The 16,379-nt window shown below is 52.4% G+C and overlaps 1 protein-coding gene across 1 annotated transcript in view; it reads left to right on the plus strand.

Annotated features, from left to right (window-relative positions):
• ZSWIM5 (zinc finger SWIM-type containing 5) overlaps positions 1-16,379 on the plus strand; it is a 98,479-nt gene that overhangs the window by 64,457 nt on the left and 17,643 nt on the right. The window contains exons 2-4 of the mRNA XM_061451383.1: positions 4,595-4,951; positions 13,562-13,710; positions 14,382-14,532. Coding sequence (XP_061307367.1) covers positions 4,595-4,951; positions 13,562-13,710; positions 14,382-14,532 — 657 coding nt within the window. The remainder of the gene's footprint in view (positions 1-4,594; positions 4,952-13,561; positions 13,711-14,381; positions 14,533-16,379) is intronic.

The following is a 16,379-nucleotide window of genomic DNA, read 5'->3' on the forward strand; positions in this document are numbered from 1 at the left end:
TGCCTTCAGGAAGCTGTGTGGATGGACTTCCCATCACATTGCTTCTAACAGAGGCTGCCCAAAACATCAGCCTCAGTTACTAGGAGGTCACTTGAGGGTTTTGACAGCCAGATGCACTGGTGAGTTTTGAGTGTACAGTGTGTGGCTGCATCCACCGACAGTCCTTGCTCAGGGGGATGGATGTGGTGGCACGTTTCCCTTTGCAGAGCTGCTCCTTGCCCTGCTTCAGGCTTTACACAGACGCTGAGAAAAGCCTTCAGAGGAGCCACAGGGATGTGAAGAAGTGCTCCTCGCATTACCTGTGTGTCACTGGTCCCCATCTTGTGCAGTGCAGCAACCTCAGCCGGTCCCTGCTGGTCCAGGGTTAGGTCCTAGAGATGGCTGCTGTTGTGTGAAGGCTGCCTCCCTGCCAGGGCTGTGTTAGCATCCCATGAAAGGCAAGCGAGCGCTGCGCCTGGGAAGAGCGAGCTCATTTTTCTGAGTGGCAAAACTTTGCGAATGACAACTGTGACTTCTTCCGGGCTGTGGTGTGAAATCCGGGGGATGGCTGTGAGCAGCAACTGCCAGAGGGAGCAGAGCTGAGCTCTCAGGCTCCCGGCTGGTGTAGTTGTGGGGTCCTCCTCTTCCTCCTCCTGCTCGCGGCTGTTGGAGGGCTCTCAGTGACACAGGTATAGGAGTGGAAGGGGTTACACTGGGGTTTTGCTTGTTTCTGGGGTTGAAATTCCTACCTGTGGTCTGCCTCTCTCCAGACTTGAACGTTGGCTTTACCTTTAGGGGTTTGCTGGAGAACTCGAGACTAGGGCATCCACAGCTGGTGTAGTGGTGGGTTGGAGCTGCAGGACACCAGTATTTTCTCCTGATGGGTGGCTGGTGGGTATCTGGGTTAAAAATGCCCAGCTGAAAGGTTCTGCCTGCTCTTACAGAACTGGGGGAGTTTGCAAAGCTCCTTTAGTTGAATAAGTTTAGAGATAAAAGAATTTTTACCTTGGTTAAGTATACTTCTGTTGAGGCCTTAATGGTTGTGGAGCCTCCTGCTAGAGGCCTCATCCTTCGTAGCTGTTTCGGAGTCCAGGGATTCATGTTCCTCCCAGCCTGGGAGGTTTATCAGCTCCAAAGAGGAAAGTGTTGCCCAGCTGATGGGTTTGGAAGTGCCACCGGTGTGGAGCTCACAGACTTCCATGAGACATTTCTAGGGTCTATTTTAATTTGAATCAGAGGCACGATGTCCTGTGCCAGTAATGCAGGGAAGGTCCTTGCTCCAGTGTTTTGTCCCCATTTGGTGGGTAAGTGGGATTAAGAAAAAGATGTGCTCATTGTGCCCTGTGTGCCGGTGAACATTCATTGCACCTTCCTGTGCTCTTTCTGGGGCAGATATGAAAACTCAGCTCCTTTTGGAGCCTGGATCCAAGAGACATCCACTGGGAAGCATCTGCGGTAGAAGTAGGGGAGGCTGTTCTGGGGCAGGGAGGAGACGATGTCGTTCTTGGGACAAAGCTAGGCTCCGATGGGGCGTAATTAGTCTGTAGTTACAAAGATGGTATTTAATTATTTCTTTTCCATGGTTTCCAAGCCCTGGCACTGTCACTTTGCTGGCAGCAAATCAAACACCAAGTTAGCTTATGTTAAGGAACAGAAGATGAAGTCCTAGATAAGCACTCGGCTGTGGGAGCATCTTAAATTAAAACATGCAGAGGGGACATGGAGGAGTATGTTTTTGCTCTCGGTGCTATGCAGACCCCATGTCTGCAGCCAGGGCTGTGTTTCTGTTTGCTGGAGTGCTGGTATCACCTGTGCCGTGTGCTTCTGGGATGCAAGATGAATGGAAGAGGAGGGTACAGTGACAGCTTTTACAGGGTGTTCTTCTCCAGAGTGACCTGTAGCCTCCTAGTGACTGTAGCATAAGTTTTGTATGGACCAGGAGTGAGTGCTTCGATGGATGATGGACTAACCACACTATAACCTTCCTTTTAACCACCACTCTTCTCTGGGATAGTGATACCCATCACTGCTGAGCTGGCGTGCTCAGTGCCCATGGGTGCTGGAGTGCAGACTTCGCTGCAGAGCAGGGCGCAGCATGGTAGCTGCAGGCTGACCTCCCATTAATGTAAATATTCCCAAACAACGCGTCTGTTCCCACCAGCTTCTCTCTCTCCCCCTCTCACCGTGTTTAATTTCTGACTGAGCTTTTGATAAATGTTTTGTATAGAGCTCCTAGTTTATCTTAAATAGACCTGCTGCCATCATGGCTAAAATCTAAACCAACACTTGACTTAGGGCTCAAGTGCCAGGTGAACTTGGCAGCTGCTGACACGCTGAATGGTCCTGTTTTTTGTGTGGACACTGGCTGTGAGTTGTGATGCTAGGCTCTCACAGCACATGGGGGAGCACAGATTTTGGGGTGCCTTGAGAGCAGCCTGGGAAGTATCTGGACAAATCTCCTCTCTTGAGGGGCTGGATTCAGACCATGGTTGATGTATTTTCAGAGTCAGACCTGTCTGAAACAGGTGGTTTGGTTAAATGAGTTCCTCCAGCCATACACCAGTTAGCCCCAAGTGGGGTCTGGCCCATGATTCTGCTAAAAGTAAGCAGTTCAAGGCAGTGTTTATAGCTAGTAATTTGTCTTAGAGAGTTTTATATATATGTGCGTATGTGCCTATGGGTGTACGTATGCATATATACATACATTCTTACACAGGACTGCGGTTTCCAATCCTTTTAACTTGCTCAGAAAGTAAACTGGGGAGAAGCTGGCAGTGAGTCGGAGCCGCCTGCCAAGCATTGCAGACCAGAGAAGTGGTAAAACATAAACACTTTGGAGTTTATCCTCAGGATTTATATAGTTTGGCTGCTGGGGCATGGACTCATGTGTGGAAGGGGGGTGCTTGTCAGCCCCTGGCTATGCTGCTCCCGCGGCGCTGAGCCCAGCATCTCCATAGCTGCACTTCTACTCCCAGCAGCGTGCGAGCGAGAGGGTAGCGCAGAGTTGTCCATCCCTTCCCTCCTGCTTCACCATCCATATGGGGTAGGTTTCGGATGATGGCAGCAGGACAGGTCTGCTTTCCCCCTCCCCTGCACTAAAGTAAAAGCAGACCTCCTTGATGCTTAATCAGATTTGAATGTGGTTTTTTGGCGTGGCTTTAAAGAGACTGGCAGTGAATAGCTGGTTTTGATGCCATTTATTAAAAACCTCTGGTAAAATTTGTCTCGGAAAGCCTTTGTGAGAGCTGGCAAACGCACAAGGGTTTGATGCAGTTAATGTATTTTAATCTTCACACCCACCCCCCCCCTTCTTTTCTTTTGCTAATTGTAGGGCTCTCAGCTGTCTGACGCCTTCTCCGGGGGGACAGCAGGCTCTGCAGGGACTTCTGCGTAAACATGGGCTTAATAAGGTTGCAGTGGCAGGGAAAAGTGAGCATTCTCTTTGGGGAGGAGGGCTGGGATGGGCAGAGTGGAGTGCTGGGGCATGGGTACCACCCCAGGTTCTGCCATGGAGGCATAAGGTGGCCTTGGCCATGTTATTTAACCTCCTGGTGTAGCCTTGTTCTCCTCTGAGGAACAAGAATGGGGGAAGCAAAAATGCCCCTTTTCCATGTAGCTGGGCAAGTGCAAAGTGTTGGTGTTGGACCTCCTCCGCAGCTGGCTCCTGGGAAGGGCTCCCCAGGCTTTCAGATTGAGGGTAATGGACATCCAGTCTTTTCTCATTGGCCTTATCCCTCGCTTACTTGATGCATTCACCTTCCTTGGATCCAGAGGTCCTTACAAGCCCGTTTTCATGCTTCTAACCCATATTTGGGATGTGTTGGGACTTCCTGTGGCTTGTGCCCAAAGGTGCTGCACCCCCTCATGGCACAGTGGGTGCTGTCAGGAGCACCGTACGTTTGTGTGAGCGACTTGGGCTGTCCTTGCAGCCCAAAGCATGGATCACACCAACAAGCAGCTGGTTCCCTGGCAGCAGTATTTCAGGAAAAAGCTCCCATGGGAGCAGCAAATATTGTGGAGCTCAAGGAACAAACAGTTTCCCCCACAGCCCATATTTTGGGCTGCACGTTGCTCCTGTTCCTGCTGCGTAGAAGAGCTTAGAGCTGTGGCCATGCCCTGGAGCGCTCTACCTGGTTGAGGGACCGAAGTTGGAGTTGGGTTGCATTTAATTTGTGGGGGGTTTTGTCTGCCTCCTCAAAGAAAAGAAAACCTGGCCTTTTTCTGCCAGCCCTCACTCACGTGAGTTGCAAATTGAGTGAGAGGGAGGCGTGGATGAAGATGAATCCCAGGAGAGAAACAGTCTGAGAGACTCTTAAACAAATGGGAACTGAGCAGCTTTGCTCTTCCCCTGGGAGTTTGGCTGTTAAATAAACTCACCGAGGAGTCTGGCTGCATCTGTGTGTTGGTGCAGAAGTGTGTTCATATGCGGGCTGGGTGTTGCTGGGTGTAGGCCACCAGGATGGCTTACATGTGTATGCGTTGGGTGGTGTGCTCCTTGACATTGCGATGCATGAGCAGCCTTGGCTGGCCTTGATCTCCTGCCAGAGTTTGCATGGGTGGTCGTGCTCAGAGGGAAGCTAACGTGGCCTTTCCCTCTTCTCCTTTCCCCCTCTAGGCTTCCACCTCAGTGGGACGGTAACGGAGCCAGCGACTGCAACAGAACCAGAGGTGACCTACAAGGTGGCCATCAGCTTCGACCGCTGCAAAATCACCTCAGTGACATGCGGCTGCGGGAACAAGGACATTTTTTACTGTGCCCATGTCGTGGCGCTTTCACTGTACAGGATCCGCAAGCCGGACCAGGTCAAACTCCGTCTTCCCATCTCAGAGACCCTTTTCCAGATGAACAGGGACCAGCTCCAGAAGTTTGTTCAGTATTTGATCACGGCACATCACACTGAGGTGCTGCCCACTGCCCAGAAGTTGGCTGATGAGATCCTGTCATCCAACTCCGAGATCAACCAAGTGCATGGTAATTCCTCCCTCCTCCTTGTGTGGCTCGGCACTGATTCGCTCCGTGTTTGGGGCTGGGGTGATGGTTTAACGCTAACAGTGGTGACCTTTGTTTTGCCATGTTTGTCTGTTGCTGCACAGAGGTGGCAGTGTCAAACTGATGTTAATGTACGGGTGCTGCAACCACATTGGTGTTGGCCATGCATCTCCATTCTGCCTCTGTTCTTCTTTGTGTTTATCTGTCAAACACTGGCTTCAACAGGCAAGAAAAGGCAGAGCAGACAGGCTGGCGGTGCACAAGACAGCTCAGAATAGGATGGAGAAGCCAAGGGTGGAGGAAGGAGGCTCATTTAGTCCACAGCACAGAAGGACGTGGTGCTGGAGGTGCAGTGGGGATGTGGCTCCTCCAGTGCGCAGGGACACGTCAGCCCAGCCCTGCACATGTCTAAGTCAGATGCGGCTGAGCTGGTGGTAGATAAAGCTTTAATCTCCACGGGCATTAATTTGTCCATAATAAATGAGTGCCACTGTCCTGACCTGCTGTACAAAGGTGGCAGAGATGTGTGCTGGGGCTTTGTGTTTGAAAGATGCTTATGACTTCTTCCCCTGGGAAGCACTGGCTGGGGGATGGTGCCCATCCCAGCCCTGCTTCAGTTGCCCAGTGGCCCAGGAGGTGTCCCAGGCTCCCTGGGGCTCCCTTCATCAGCTCAAACCGGGCACCCTGGCTGTGTCTTTCAAGGAGCCCAGGAGCTGAGGTTGCCCGGGGTCTGCAACAATGAGCCGCTCCCCACTGCGCCTGTCCCACCAGCTGTGGAACGGAGATAATAAACACTTATCTGCCAAGGCAGGGCGTTGTGAGGATTAACACATGCCTCTTAAGTGCTCTGAAGATGAAAAGTCCCATATGCAGCCTAAAATAGGGTCTGAACTGGTTGAATCCACATGTAGAGGTGAGGCCAGGGGTCCACCTCCACCACAGGGGTGATGGCAGCTCTGATCTTGGATATTTTCCCCTCCCTCTATCTGGTTGTTCCTGCTCCTACCTTGTGAGAGGCTTTTGTCTCCCCCGCTGGCCCACATCTGCTGCGTGTGTGGTTGTGCTCTAAATTACTGGCTTTTGGGGGCGGTTCCTCATTTTTTGTCATTAAAAAAGAATGAGGAGTTGTGGTACTGCGAGAATCTGGTGAGGTCTGTTCCCTCCCTGAGCTGATCCACTGAAGCTGAGGTTGGGCAAGATCCCTTCTTGGCCATTGTTTGAGGCTGCTTTCTCCTAAGCAGATTGAAGAAAAGCCTTTAAGGCTCTGAATATTTATTGCTCTGGAGTCAGCAAAAGGCTGGCGAGTGAGTCTTACAAAGATACAGATGTTGGCTCTGGTTCAATATCTGCCTCTTGTTTTTATGAGTGGCTTTAAAAAACACAGCAAAAATTCTCTGTCCCATCACATACGTGCAAATTCACCCACTCCAGCATGTGATTTTGAGCCAACAGAGACACTGTTGACTTACCCAGCAGAAGGTAGCACCTATCCCACACCCATGTGGCTGCCTGGCTGGGGGCACAAGTGAGTAAATGCCTCTGCAAGCAGGGCAACAGCCTCATCTCATCCTAGGGGAGGATCCAGATCAACCTTAGGATGATGAAATGATCTTAAGATGATCTTAAGGTGATCTGAGAATCATAGATGTTGCACCCTGTGAAAAGGAAGGCTTAAGAACCCTTCACATTCAGGTTCAGAGCGATGTTGTCCAGGACTTCTGCTCTCAATCCTGAAGAGTGGTTTAAGCTTTGCCTTCCTTGTCCTGCCGATGAAGCCCAGCTGCAGTGCAAGTACATCAGAGAGCTACTTGAGCAGTGATCTCAGGGGGCGGAGTAAGCCCCACGTGTGTGGGGCTGCATATAATAGAGCAATTTTGGGGTTCCTGTTGAAAGGGATCCAGATTTTTCCCCCATGTTGCCCTTCCCAGTTGTGGTTCCTGCAGGATTGCTGATCCTGGGATTTGAAATTCTTCAAGGTACACTTTGCATAGAGCTTTATGGACTTATGTGTGCATTTCTTGTCTGTGTCTAGTTCAAACCCTTGGGTCACACCTTTGTTCACCTTGGGGTTAAAGTCAAAGTGGATTTTGGCTGCCCAACCTCTGCAGCCCAAACAGTAACCCAGTGTGTGCATTGGACACCTGAGGTTATTACCCCTTGTAGCAAGAACAGCCTCTCAAGAAGTTCCCCCCCCCCCATTTCTTATGAGGAGAGGTCTGTTGAACTTCAGATCAGCATCAGGTCCTCCCCGCCTGCCTTTAGTCACCCAAAGAGCTGCTCCTTCCACGTCGATGGTGAGCACGTGTGACAAAGGAGCTGATTCTGCACTCAGGAGTGCTCCAGGCTGGCTGGGGAATGCCCCTTGTGCAAGGAGATTGTCTGGTTGTGTAAAATGAGGCTTTTCAGGGCTGCTCCTTCTCCCCCTGCAGAGCCTGAACGGCAAAGAAAATCACAGGCCATTGTCTGGCACGCTCGTCTCGGGGCGTCAGAGCTTTGTTCCTTGCAGGAGTCTGTAGCCGCGGGCTGTGCGCCGCATGCCGATCTTCCCGGCTGCCTTCCTAGAAGGAAATGCAAACTATCCAGTAATGATGGAGCCCTGGAGCGCAGCCAAGGAGCTCGCGTGTTCTCGAAGGATTCAATCCGAGCGCAGCGCTCTAGGTGTGCCTGCCGCTCTGCTCCCCACTTGACCTCTGCCTGCTTAAGTGGGTCACATTTCTGCTCTCGCAGCCGGCTGCAAAGGGCAGCGTGCTCTGAGCGAGAGCGTCTCACGTGTCTGACACCTCCGCGTCTGAAGTGGGAGCTGGAGTGAGGACACCAGGGTGGGTTTCAGTGCTGCTGCGTCCCCTCGCCGAGTGTGTCCCTGCTTGGGGACAAAGCCAGTGGCACGACTGTGCGGCACGGAGCAAGGCTGTCATTGCACCGCTGAATGTGACTCGCGGCTGCCTGGCCTTTCGTGCTGGGGTCCTGCAGCTAGAGAGCGTGGATCCAACAGCCAGGCCTGCAATGGAGTGAGGAGCATCCCTTGGTAGCCACCGTGGTACCCTGCTCATTCCACTCTTCGAGAGCATCAGCTCAGGGTTTGCATTGGTTTGCCCTTGGGAAAACCTGGCCTTGGGGAAATGCAAGCTGAGAAAGTGGCTCGGGCCACTGGCCACTGTGGGATGTGCTGGGGTAAGTGCAGCTTTGCCTCTGGGGGGGTTCCGTGCTCTGCTACCGTGAAACATGGGAAGAGTGTCTCTTTCTGAGGTGCAAACGAGGAGCAGAGGGTGGTTGCTTCGGTGCGGTAAAGTATTGCAGAGAGGGCCAGGAGGTGTTGGAGAAGGCAAGGCTGTGAAAAAGAGCTGGAATGGGAATTGTAGGCAGAGAGGGGAATTTGGGGGCCAAAAGCAAGCAGTGTGGAGGAGGGGGAGCTCAGAAGCACCAGTGAGGCCTGATAGCAACGCTGGGTTTGCTGCTCTCATTGCATGTATCCAACACCCGTTAGCAGCGAGTGCTCAGGGTCCAAGCCATCCAGCAGACCTGGGAGGTTGCATTCATCTCTTTTTGTGTTGTGGCACAGCTTGTAGGGAATGAATTGAGTTTATTTTAAGAGAAAGACAGGATCAGTGTGGGGCGTGCAGAAGAAAGCTGCTCTCAGAAACATCCTTTGAGCCTGTGATTGGGATGTGTTGGGACTTTGGAGGCAAATGTTAGATTATTCCTGAGGGCAGAAGCCGTCTGTGGTCAAGGAAGGAGAGGAGGCTGATGGAAACCACTGCAGGGCCAGAGACAGTGGTCATTAAAATCTTTAATTAGAAGCTTAAAGACAGGAGCGTCGGCTCTGATGACTGCGGGCCCAGAAGATTTGGGGCTTAGAGGTATCCGTTGTGTATCCTTAGTGAAGTCTCTCCCTTCCTTCCATGGGTAAGGAACAGGAGGATTTGGCAGCCCTGGTGTTTGCAGCTTGGTAACTCGCTCTGCTTGAGCAGCATGGCAGGGAGAGCTGCTGCCCTCAGCCCAGGAGATGTGGTCAGGGCAGTCTGTCTGCCCCACGGAAATGCCGGGGGGTCACACAGTGTCTGTGACACTCAGCTGATGCTATCAAAAGGCTTGGGATACTCTTCTCAGGCAGAAGTGGGAAGAGCCACAAAACCTCTGCTGTTTGCAGTGCAAGAGCAGCTCCCTCCGAGGCCAAGCCAGTGGAGAGTCAGTGTGAATCACCAAGGGGCCTCTGTGGTCCTGCAGGACCTTCCTCAGAGCTTCCTTGGAGGAGAGGACTCTTGGTGGGAATGGCTGCTCAGGATTTGTTATGGGAAAACCAGATCTGCTTATGCAAAAGCCTTAAGGAGCCCTCTGCTTCCTCTTTTTGCTTTTATCCCAGATGTATTCGTGACCACCTTAAGCCCTTCCTTCGGTTCCTGGGCTAATACTGTCCTTCACTTGTTGGTCCATCTTGCTCTTACGCACAGGAGGTTGTCTGTGTGGAAAGTCCCTGCCTGCTTACCCTGTCACACTGTGCCAGGGCTGATGTTTGAGGAGTCCTCAGGCAGTCTTTAACTTTGAGATCATCCCACAACAGCATCTGGAGGGCAGCACCAGTAAATCTGTTTGAAGTTCTGCCTGCCCACTGGGGATGAGAAGAAGGTCAGGTCTCCAGGGGATTCTTGTTCCTGGTTGCTGAGCTGATGTGAATGTAAGGGAAAACAACACACCTGAGTGCTGGAAGTAAAGTCTCAATTGGCAGCTCTTCCCCCTTGTCTTGCAGAGCTACTGGGGTTACTGAATTACCCCAGACCATATGTGTGATGCTTGACAAGTTGGCTTCCAGCTTGACAAGCTGGACCCAACACTGGTATCAGCTGGACCAGAGAACTCCTGGCCACCATGGGAGCTGGTCTGGCTTCATTTGCCCCATGGCTGTGAGATGGGTGTGAATCTTCAGGCTGCCCTGGAGGCTCCATCCAACTTGCCTCCCCTTGAAAACGAACCAGGAGCTTTGGCGGAGCTTGACTCCTGGCTTCGCTGCTATTTTTAATCCCTTGTTGTTAGAGTTCATTTCCTTTCTGGTGCCTGGTTATTTTCTCTCTGAGGTTTTCTGCTGTTTGTTTATTTGCTCATGTCCTTCCCACCCCCTGCCCGGAGCTGTTCCTTCATGTCTGTTTTCTCTCTGGACGCCAGAGAGGCAGCCGGGAGGCATTCAGCAGCACCACCACGTGCAGTCATGAGATGGCCCTTGTGAACTGCTACCACGACGGTCAGCCCTGCTCCGGGCTCTGTGGCTCAACCGGCTGGCAGAGCCCTCCTCGACATCAGCAACTGTAGGACCAGCATGGCCAGATACTGAGCAACCAGTGTGTTCTGGGCACAGTCAGCTGGGATGACTGTGAGGGAGATGCCAGGGTGGCCACCTGCATCCCTGGATTGCTTTTACCATCAGCTCCAGGCACTAGATAATTACTGTTTTTCCTTTGTGTCACCATCCTGGTGAGATGCTCTGGGAGTGCTTCCCATGCTGCCTAGCTGATGTATCTTTCCCTTCTTGGTTTTGGGATCTTGCATTCAGGATGTGCCAATGCTTTGGCATGACCCATGAGGTCCCACCACCTCCTCAGCCCTGGAAACTTGCTGCTTTCCAGTCCGGGAGCACATTTTGCTTCCTTCGTGGTGGGCAGCTAATTTCTAAGCAAAGCACTGAATTTTCCATGCCTGGCTTCGTTCTGCTTTCTAATTTGTAGATTTTTCCAGTCCTTATTTCTCAGTCTTTGTATCCGCCTGGAGAAGTCTGGCTTGGCTGTCAAACAGTTAAATCCTGAGCCCACAGTGAGGGGGAGGCCTGCTTGGAGTGTGATGGATTGCATTTTTATCTCTGTTTCTACAGCCAGTGTAAATGGGCTGGTGAAACACTCTTTCCACTCAAGATGTGCAATGGTGTTCCCTTAAATCTGAATCCGGCAGGACCAAGATCCAACGCATCTGAAACAGGGCTCTTTGGAGCAGGAATGCTGCTATATGAGAAATGTGTTACGCAGGCACTGGGCTGTTTTACATGCCGTTCCCTGCTCCTTTGGAGCCGAGACATGGAATCACTCATCGGCTGCGTCACGGCATGCTGCTGCCGAAGCCCCCACGGTGTGAGCATTGGCAAGGGGAAGTGGACAAATCCTGCCATTAATATTTAAACCCAGCACAAATCCCGTTGTTTGCTCTTAAATGTTTATCCAGCTCCCCAGCGTAATTGGGCAGCCCGTTATCTGCTGGGTTGCGTTGCACATGTGGGAATCTGCTATTACAACCCTCTCCCTGAATCTTTTATAGGAGAACAGAATGCATTTACAAGCAAATTTAGGTTTTATTTGGAGGCGTGTTGCTAATTTGGCTGCGGCCAGAACCCCAACGTGCGAAGTGCTCAATGTGTTGCGTGGGATGAGGAGGTTTTATTTAGCTGCACGCTTCTTTCCTCCCTGCTTGGGCTTTCCATCACTCACGCTATGTGTGAGCGGCGAGCGCCAAGGGTAGCCCTGGGAACCCCAGAGAAACGCAGCCACATTTTGCATCCTGCTAACTCCGACACCTTTATGTGTCACATCGGCCTCCACGAGGGACGGAGGATGAGCTGAGCTTCAGTGGGATGTGTCACCCCAGGCATCCACACCCTCCTGGTCCTTATACATGCAGGCAGGTGACCCTATAGGGGCAGTAAAGATGGTTTGGCTGGTCTGGATAGCTGCAGCTGGGAATGGTGGGGAGGAGGATATTAAGAGGTGATCGTCTGGGATACCTCAGCGATGCGGCTGGATAAGCACTCGTGGTAGACAGATTACTCATTGGTTCCTGATAGGGGATAATCACTGGCTTGTCTGCTCTTTATCTGTGAGATAAGGATGGGGTTGGAGGAGGGAAGGAAAAAGGCACAGAAAAGCTGACATGACCAGGATGGACTATCCCTGATGTTGTGCTCCCTCGTGGCTTATCGAAGGGCTTTGCCACCAGCACCAGGGGAGCAGGATCAGGGCACATGCAGGGCTGTAAGGTGAAAGCCTTTGTGCTTGTCCAGGGGCTGTGATTTCCTTTCTGCTGCTTCAGCTCCCACCCCAATTATGTGGTTGTGTTGTCTATAAATTATTCTGCAGAGGGAGGAGCAGCATCCTGTCCCTTCAGCACGGTGCAGGCTGCGCCTAGAGCTTGCTGGAACCGCTCTTGGGCAGCGACTGTTAGCAGAAATTAAAGGAGTTTTGTAAAGGACATTACATACAAATAGCTGTATCTTAGCAGGTCAGGAGCATTCTCAGCCTTTGCCGTAGGAGCAGAACCCTTTGGGTTGATATCCTCTCATTTACAAGCTGAGAAGAGACAGTTGCGTGGCTGAGCAGGCATCCTGGAGCTTGATTTCCATGAATTGCGTTTGAGCGCCTGGTTGCAGGGAGCTGGGGTGTGCGCAGCATCCAGAGCTTTCACCAGATGAAAGCAATGTCTGCTCCCAAACCAGATCCCGGTTGAATGGGAAGACATCATTAAGGTTTAATTGGGAATGTGTCAGCTACAGCATCCCTTGGCTGTCTGTGCAGCGCCTTGCTTTTCCTGTGCTGACCCTCTTCCTCTCTCGAGAAGGAGATGAGAGAAGCAAACCAAAGTGGAGTGGAGCATCCTCCAGCCATATCAGTCCCTCCTTGGCACTGGTTTTCCCTGAGGAGTTTCTGCAGAGCAGGACTCAAAAGCAAGGATCCAAAAAGCTGAGCTTCTGTTCCCTTTTGTACTCCTGGCTGCTCGCTGGATCTGTGCTGCTGTCTGCCCCGTGAGCCCGAGAAGCTGGGGCAATGCTGGGAAGTAGGGCAGAGCTCGGGAGGGGAAATGGGAATTGAAAGGGGCAAGGCAAGGGGAGGTGGATTCAAGCTGTTGTTTAAAGCACTTCTGGGGTTTCCTCTGCTGTTTTTTTTTGTTCTCTGGAAGATGAAATGCAGGCTGTGTGTGAACACAAGTGTGTGTCTGCCAAAGGCCCTGCTCTGGTTACAGTTTGCTCTTTGAAGGAGTATTGATCCTTTGCTCTTTCCAGCAGAGGGTCTCTCCCAGACAGGTACACTGATGCACAGGGATGTGTCCCCTGTCCTGAAGCAAAGGGGGGGGGCAGGACGAGGTGTTTAACCCAGAGCTCTGGAGCCCCAGTGCAGTGGTGCCTTTGTTAGATTGTTCCTAACATGTGGAAGGGCTTGCAGCAATTGGAGCTTTACTGATGCTTAAACAAACCAGTGATGTGAAGCAGGAGAAGCACCCTGGGCAATCCCTGGAGTCAGGGAGCACTCTGGGCATAGCAGCTGCATTGCCTGCACCCCTGGGGCTTTGACCTGCACTAGCTCAGCCTCGCTTCACGTGGGGTGCAGAGGGAGAGGGGCTGGCATTAACCCTGTGGTCAGGATCCTTCCTGATGGCTGAGCAGTGGAAGGAGAGCGTGATGCTGCCAGCTGGGGCTCACTGCCTGGAACCTGGTTGGTTTTCCCACACCTCAGCTGATAAAATAGAAGTGGGTCCATATATAATAGAGGCATGTCCACTTCTTGCTGGTGGGACTGCTGCTCTAAACACATTTGTCTCTTTTCTCCTCCCTCCCCTTGCCCCCAGGCGCTCCTGACCCCACTGCTGGGGCCAGCATTGACGACGAGAACTGCTGGCACTTGGACGAGGAACAAGTCCGAGAGCAGGTGAAGCTGTTCCTATCTCAGGGAGGGTACTACGGCTCGGGGAAGCAGCTCAACTCCATGTTTGCCAAGGTGAGGAGGAGCCCGCTGCTCTCTCCCCTCTCCGCTCGGCGTGTCACGTAGCCGGCAGCTCGCCGGCTGCCCTGGCAGGGTGCCCGTCACAGCTGGGAATCTCTGCTCCAGTGCCTTCTTGCCTGGTCACGGAGCAGGCAGTTGTAATCCAGGCTCTGGGTCAGGCCTGGGTTGTCTCACCCGCTCTCCTGGCAGGTCCTTTCTCCCTCGCCATGGGCTTGCCGTGATCCCTGTGCAAGGAAGGGCTTTTCCCCATCTCGCCATCAGCATGGTGGAGGGAAGGCCAACCCTGCAGAGCAAACCGAGACCACGCAGAGGTGGCACCAGCCTGCGGGCTCTTCCCTTTCTTTGCAGAAGGGCCTTGTTTTCATTTTCTTGATTGCTTGGTCCTCTTCACAGCCTACGCTGTGGCTGCTACACAGCTGAATTCCAACCAGCCACGTCACAGCCATTGCATGAGTATTTTAATGTATGACTATACTTGGAAGTGGATGATCTTAAGGTCCTTTCCAACCCAAACCACTCTGCGATTCTATGATTATATGTATATATTGACAGTCTGGACCCCAATTCTGAGGGAACCGTGGGTTGCCAGCCAGGTGACGATGTCTTTAACATCCCTGAGGGATCATGGTTTGTCTCACAAAAGACCTTCACTCTGTCCTTTCCAGGTCCGGGAGATGCTGCGCATGAGGGACTCCAACGGGGCCAGGATGCTGACGTTGATAACGGAGCAGTTCATGGCTGATCCTCGGCTCTCCCTCTGGAGGCAGCAGGGAACAGGCATAACGGAGAAGTGCCGGCAGCTCTGGGATGAGCTGGGTAAGGGTCACCACCTTGCAGAGAGCAGCAGCAGGGTTGCCTGGGCTGCTGGGCCAGCAGACATCATCCCAGAGGCCTTAAGGCTCTTTTTGGTGGGGCAGAGGCCCTGAGAGATGGCAGGAGCTAACTCTATCCCTTGCTGGGGAAATACTTGTGGGACAGCTGGATCAGGCTCAAACTACACAGTTCAACACCGTAAACCAGCCCCTCTCCTGCAAAGGGGTCAAGGATCATCATCTGTGTGTAAAACATGGCTGGTCCCATACTTGCAGCAGCCTGGTGCTTGGGGTGCTGCCCTGAAGCTTTGGCAAGGGAGGACACAGGGGCTGGTGAGCTCCAAAGGCTGGATGTAGCTGGGACATGGAAGTGCTGTGTCTGGAGGAGGAAAGGCAGGTTCTCAATGCTCATCCAGTCTAACAGATTTCTGCCTGCGCTGGTGCACGTTTCCAGGGTAAGGGGGTAGGACGGCCAGCACAGGGCCTGGCTTGAAGGGAAGTGCAATTCTGGGTAGTTCTACCCAAGCACCTTAGACACCGGCTTAGCTGGCTGACACTGTGATATCATTAGAATGAAACATTTAGATGACGTGGGCCCAGGGAGGTTGGTTGTGTGGTGGAGTTAACCCAGCAGTTCTGCTAACTTGGGATAACACATCTTGTTATGGCTATGACTTGTGCCATAGTGAATTTGAGCTTCTGTGCTGCCTGCTGGTAGGAGGTGCTGTGTAAGGACAAGGGCTCATAGGTTGGTACCAAAGGGATGTTGTAGGGCTGGAAGAAGTATGAAGGTGGTCCAGGGTCTTGAGCAGCTGAAACTGCAGCTGGGATCCCAGATCTTCCTACCAAGTGCCCAATGAATGCAGACATAGCTGTGAGACTGGAGAGCCTGGCCAAACAATGCAGACAAGGGCCAGGCAGGGGTGGGATGTCTTGCTTCTGTGTGAAGTTCTCTGGATGGAAATAACCATACCAGCTCTGGAGAGCTCATCTGTGCTTGCTTGCCAAGAAGATATTTCCAGGATTTTGGGACGCTGCAGCTAGATGTTTGGATATGCGAGAATCCTGAAGACATGGCCAAATCCACCAAGCCAGACTTTCCACATGGAAAAAAGCAAACACATCGGTGAAATGTGGATGGATGGGTGTCAGGGCAGGCCTGGACACAGGAAACAGTTCACCCAGATCATTTGGTCAGGTTTCAAACCCACCCTCCAAGCCGAGAGCCCTCCCTCCCTGCACACAGGAGGCAGGAATGGTTGGGTTTCAGTCTCAGCCATGCAGGGACCACGTTGATGTGCGTGGTTTTGGTTGACAGAGTGGGAGGAGGTGACAGCATGTCCCCGTCAGCAGATGGCAAGGTGGCCAAGGAACGTCAGGGCTCTACCAAGGCTGGATCAGTGTGACAGCAGGTGAAGCATGGTGCCAGCCAATGCACGTCAGATCAAGCGGCTCGCCTGGCATAGGAAAGGCATGCAGGAGGGTCTGGACATCTCTGTGCTGAAGAGAAGCCCCTGCAGAGAACACAGTGATGGTCCAAGAAGTGGCTCCAGGGCAGGATGTGCATGGACTATACTCAAAAGTAGGGATTGTTCCCTCCATTATACAGAAGCCTTTTGGATTTAGCCTTGGGCAGCATTTGCTGCAGGTGCAGATCATCCCTCTGAATCATAGTTTGGGTTGGAAGGGACCTTCAAAGCTCATCTAGTCCAACTCCCTGCAGTGAGCAGGAGCAGCTTCAACTAGATCAGGTTGCTCAGAACCACATCCAGCCTGGCCTTGAATGTCTCCAGGGATGGGGCATCCACCACCTCTCTGGGCAGCCAGTGCCAGTGTTTTACCGCCCTCATT

Source organism: Pezoporus flaviventris, unplaced genomic scaffold, assembly GCF_033815535.1.
Source record: "Pezoporus flaviventris isolate CSIRO_AGI_PZ_B2104156 unplaced genomic scaffold, CSIRO_AGI_Pfla_v1 ptg000013l, whole genome shotgun sequence".
Classification (NCBI taxonomy): Eukaryota; Metazoa; Chordata; class Aves; order Psittaciformes; family Psittacidae; genus Pezoporus; species Pezoporus flaviventris.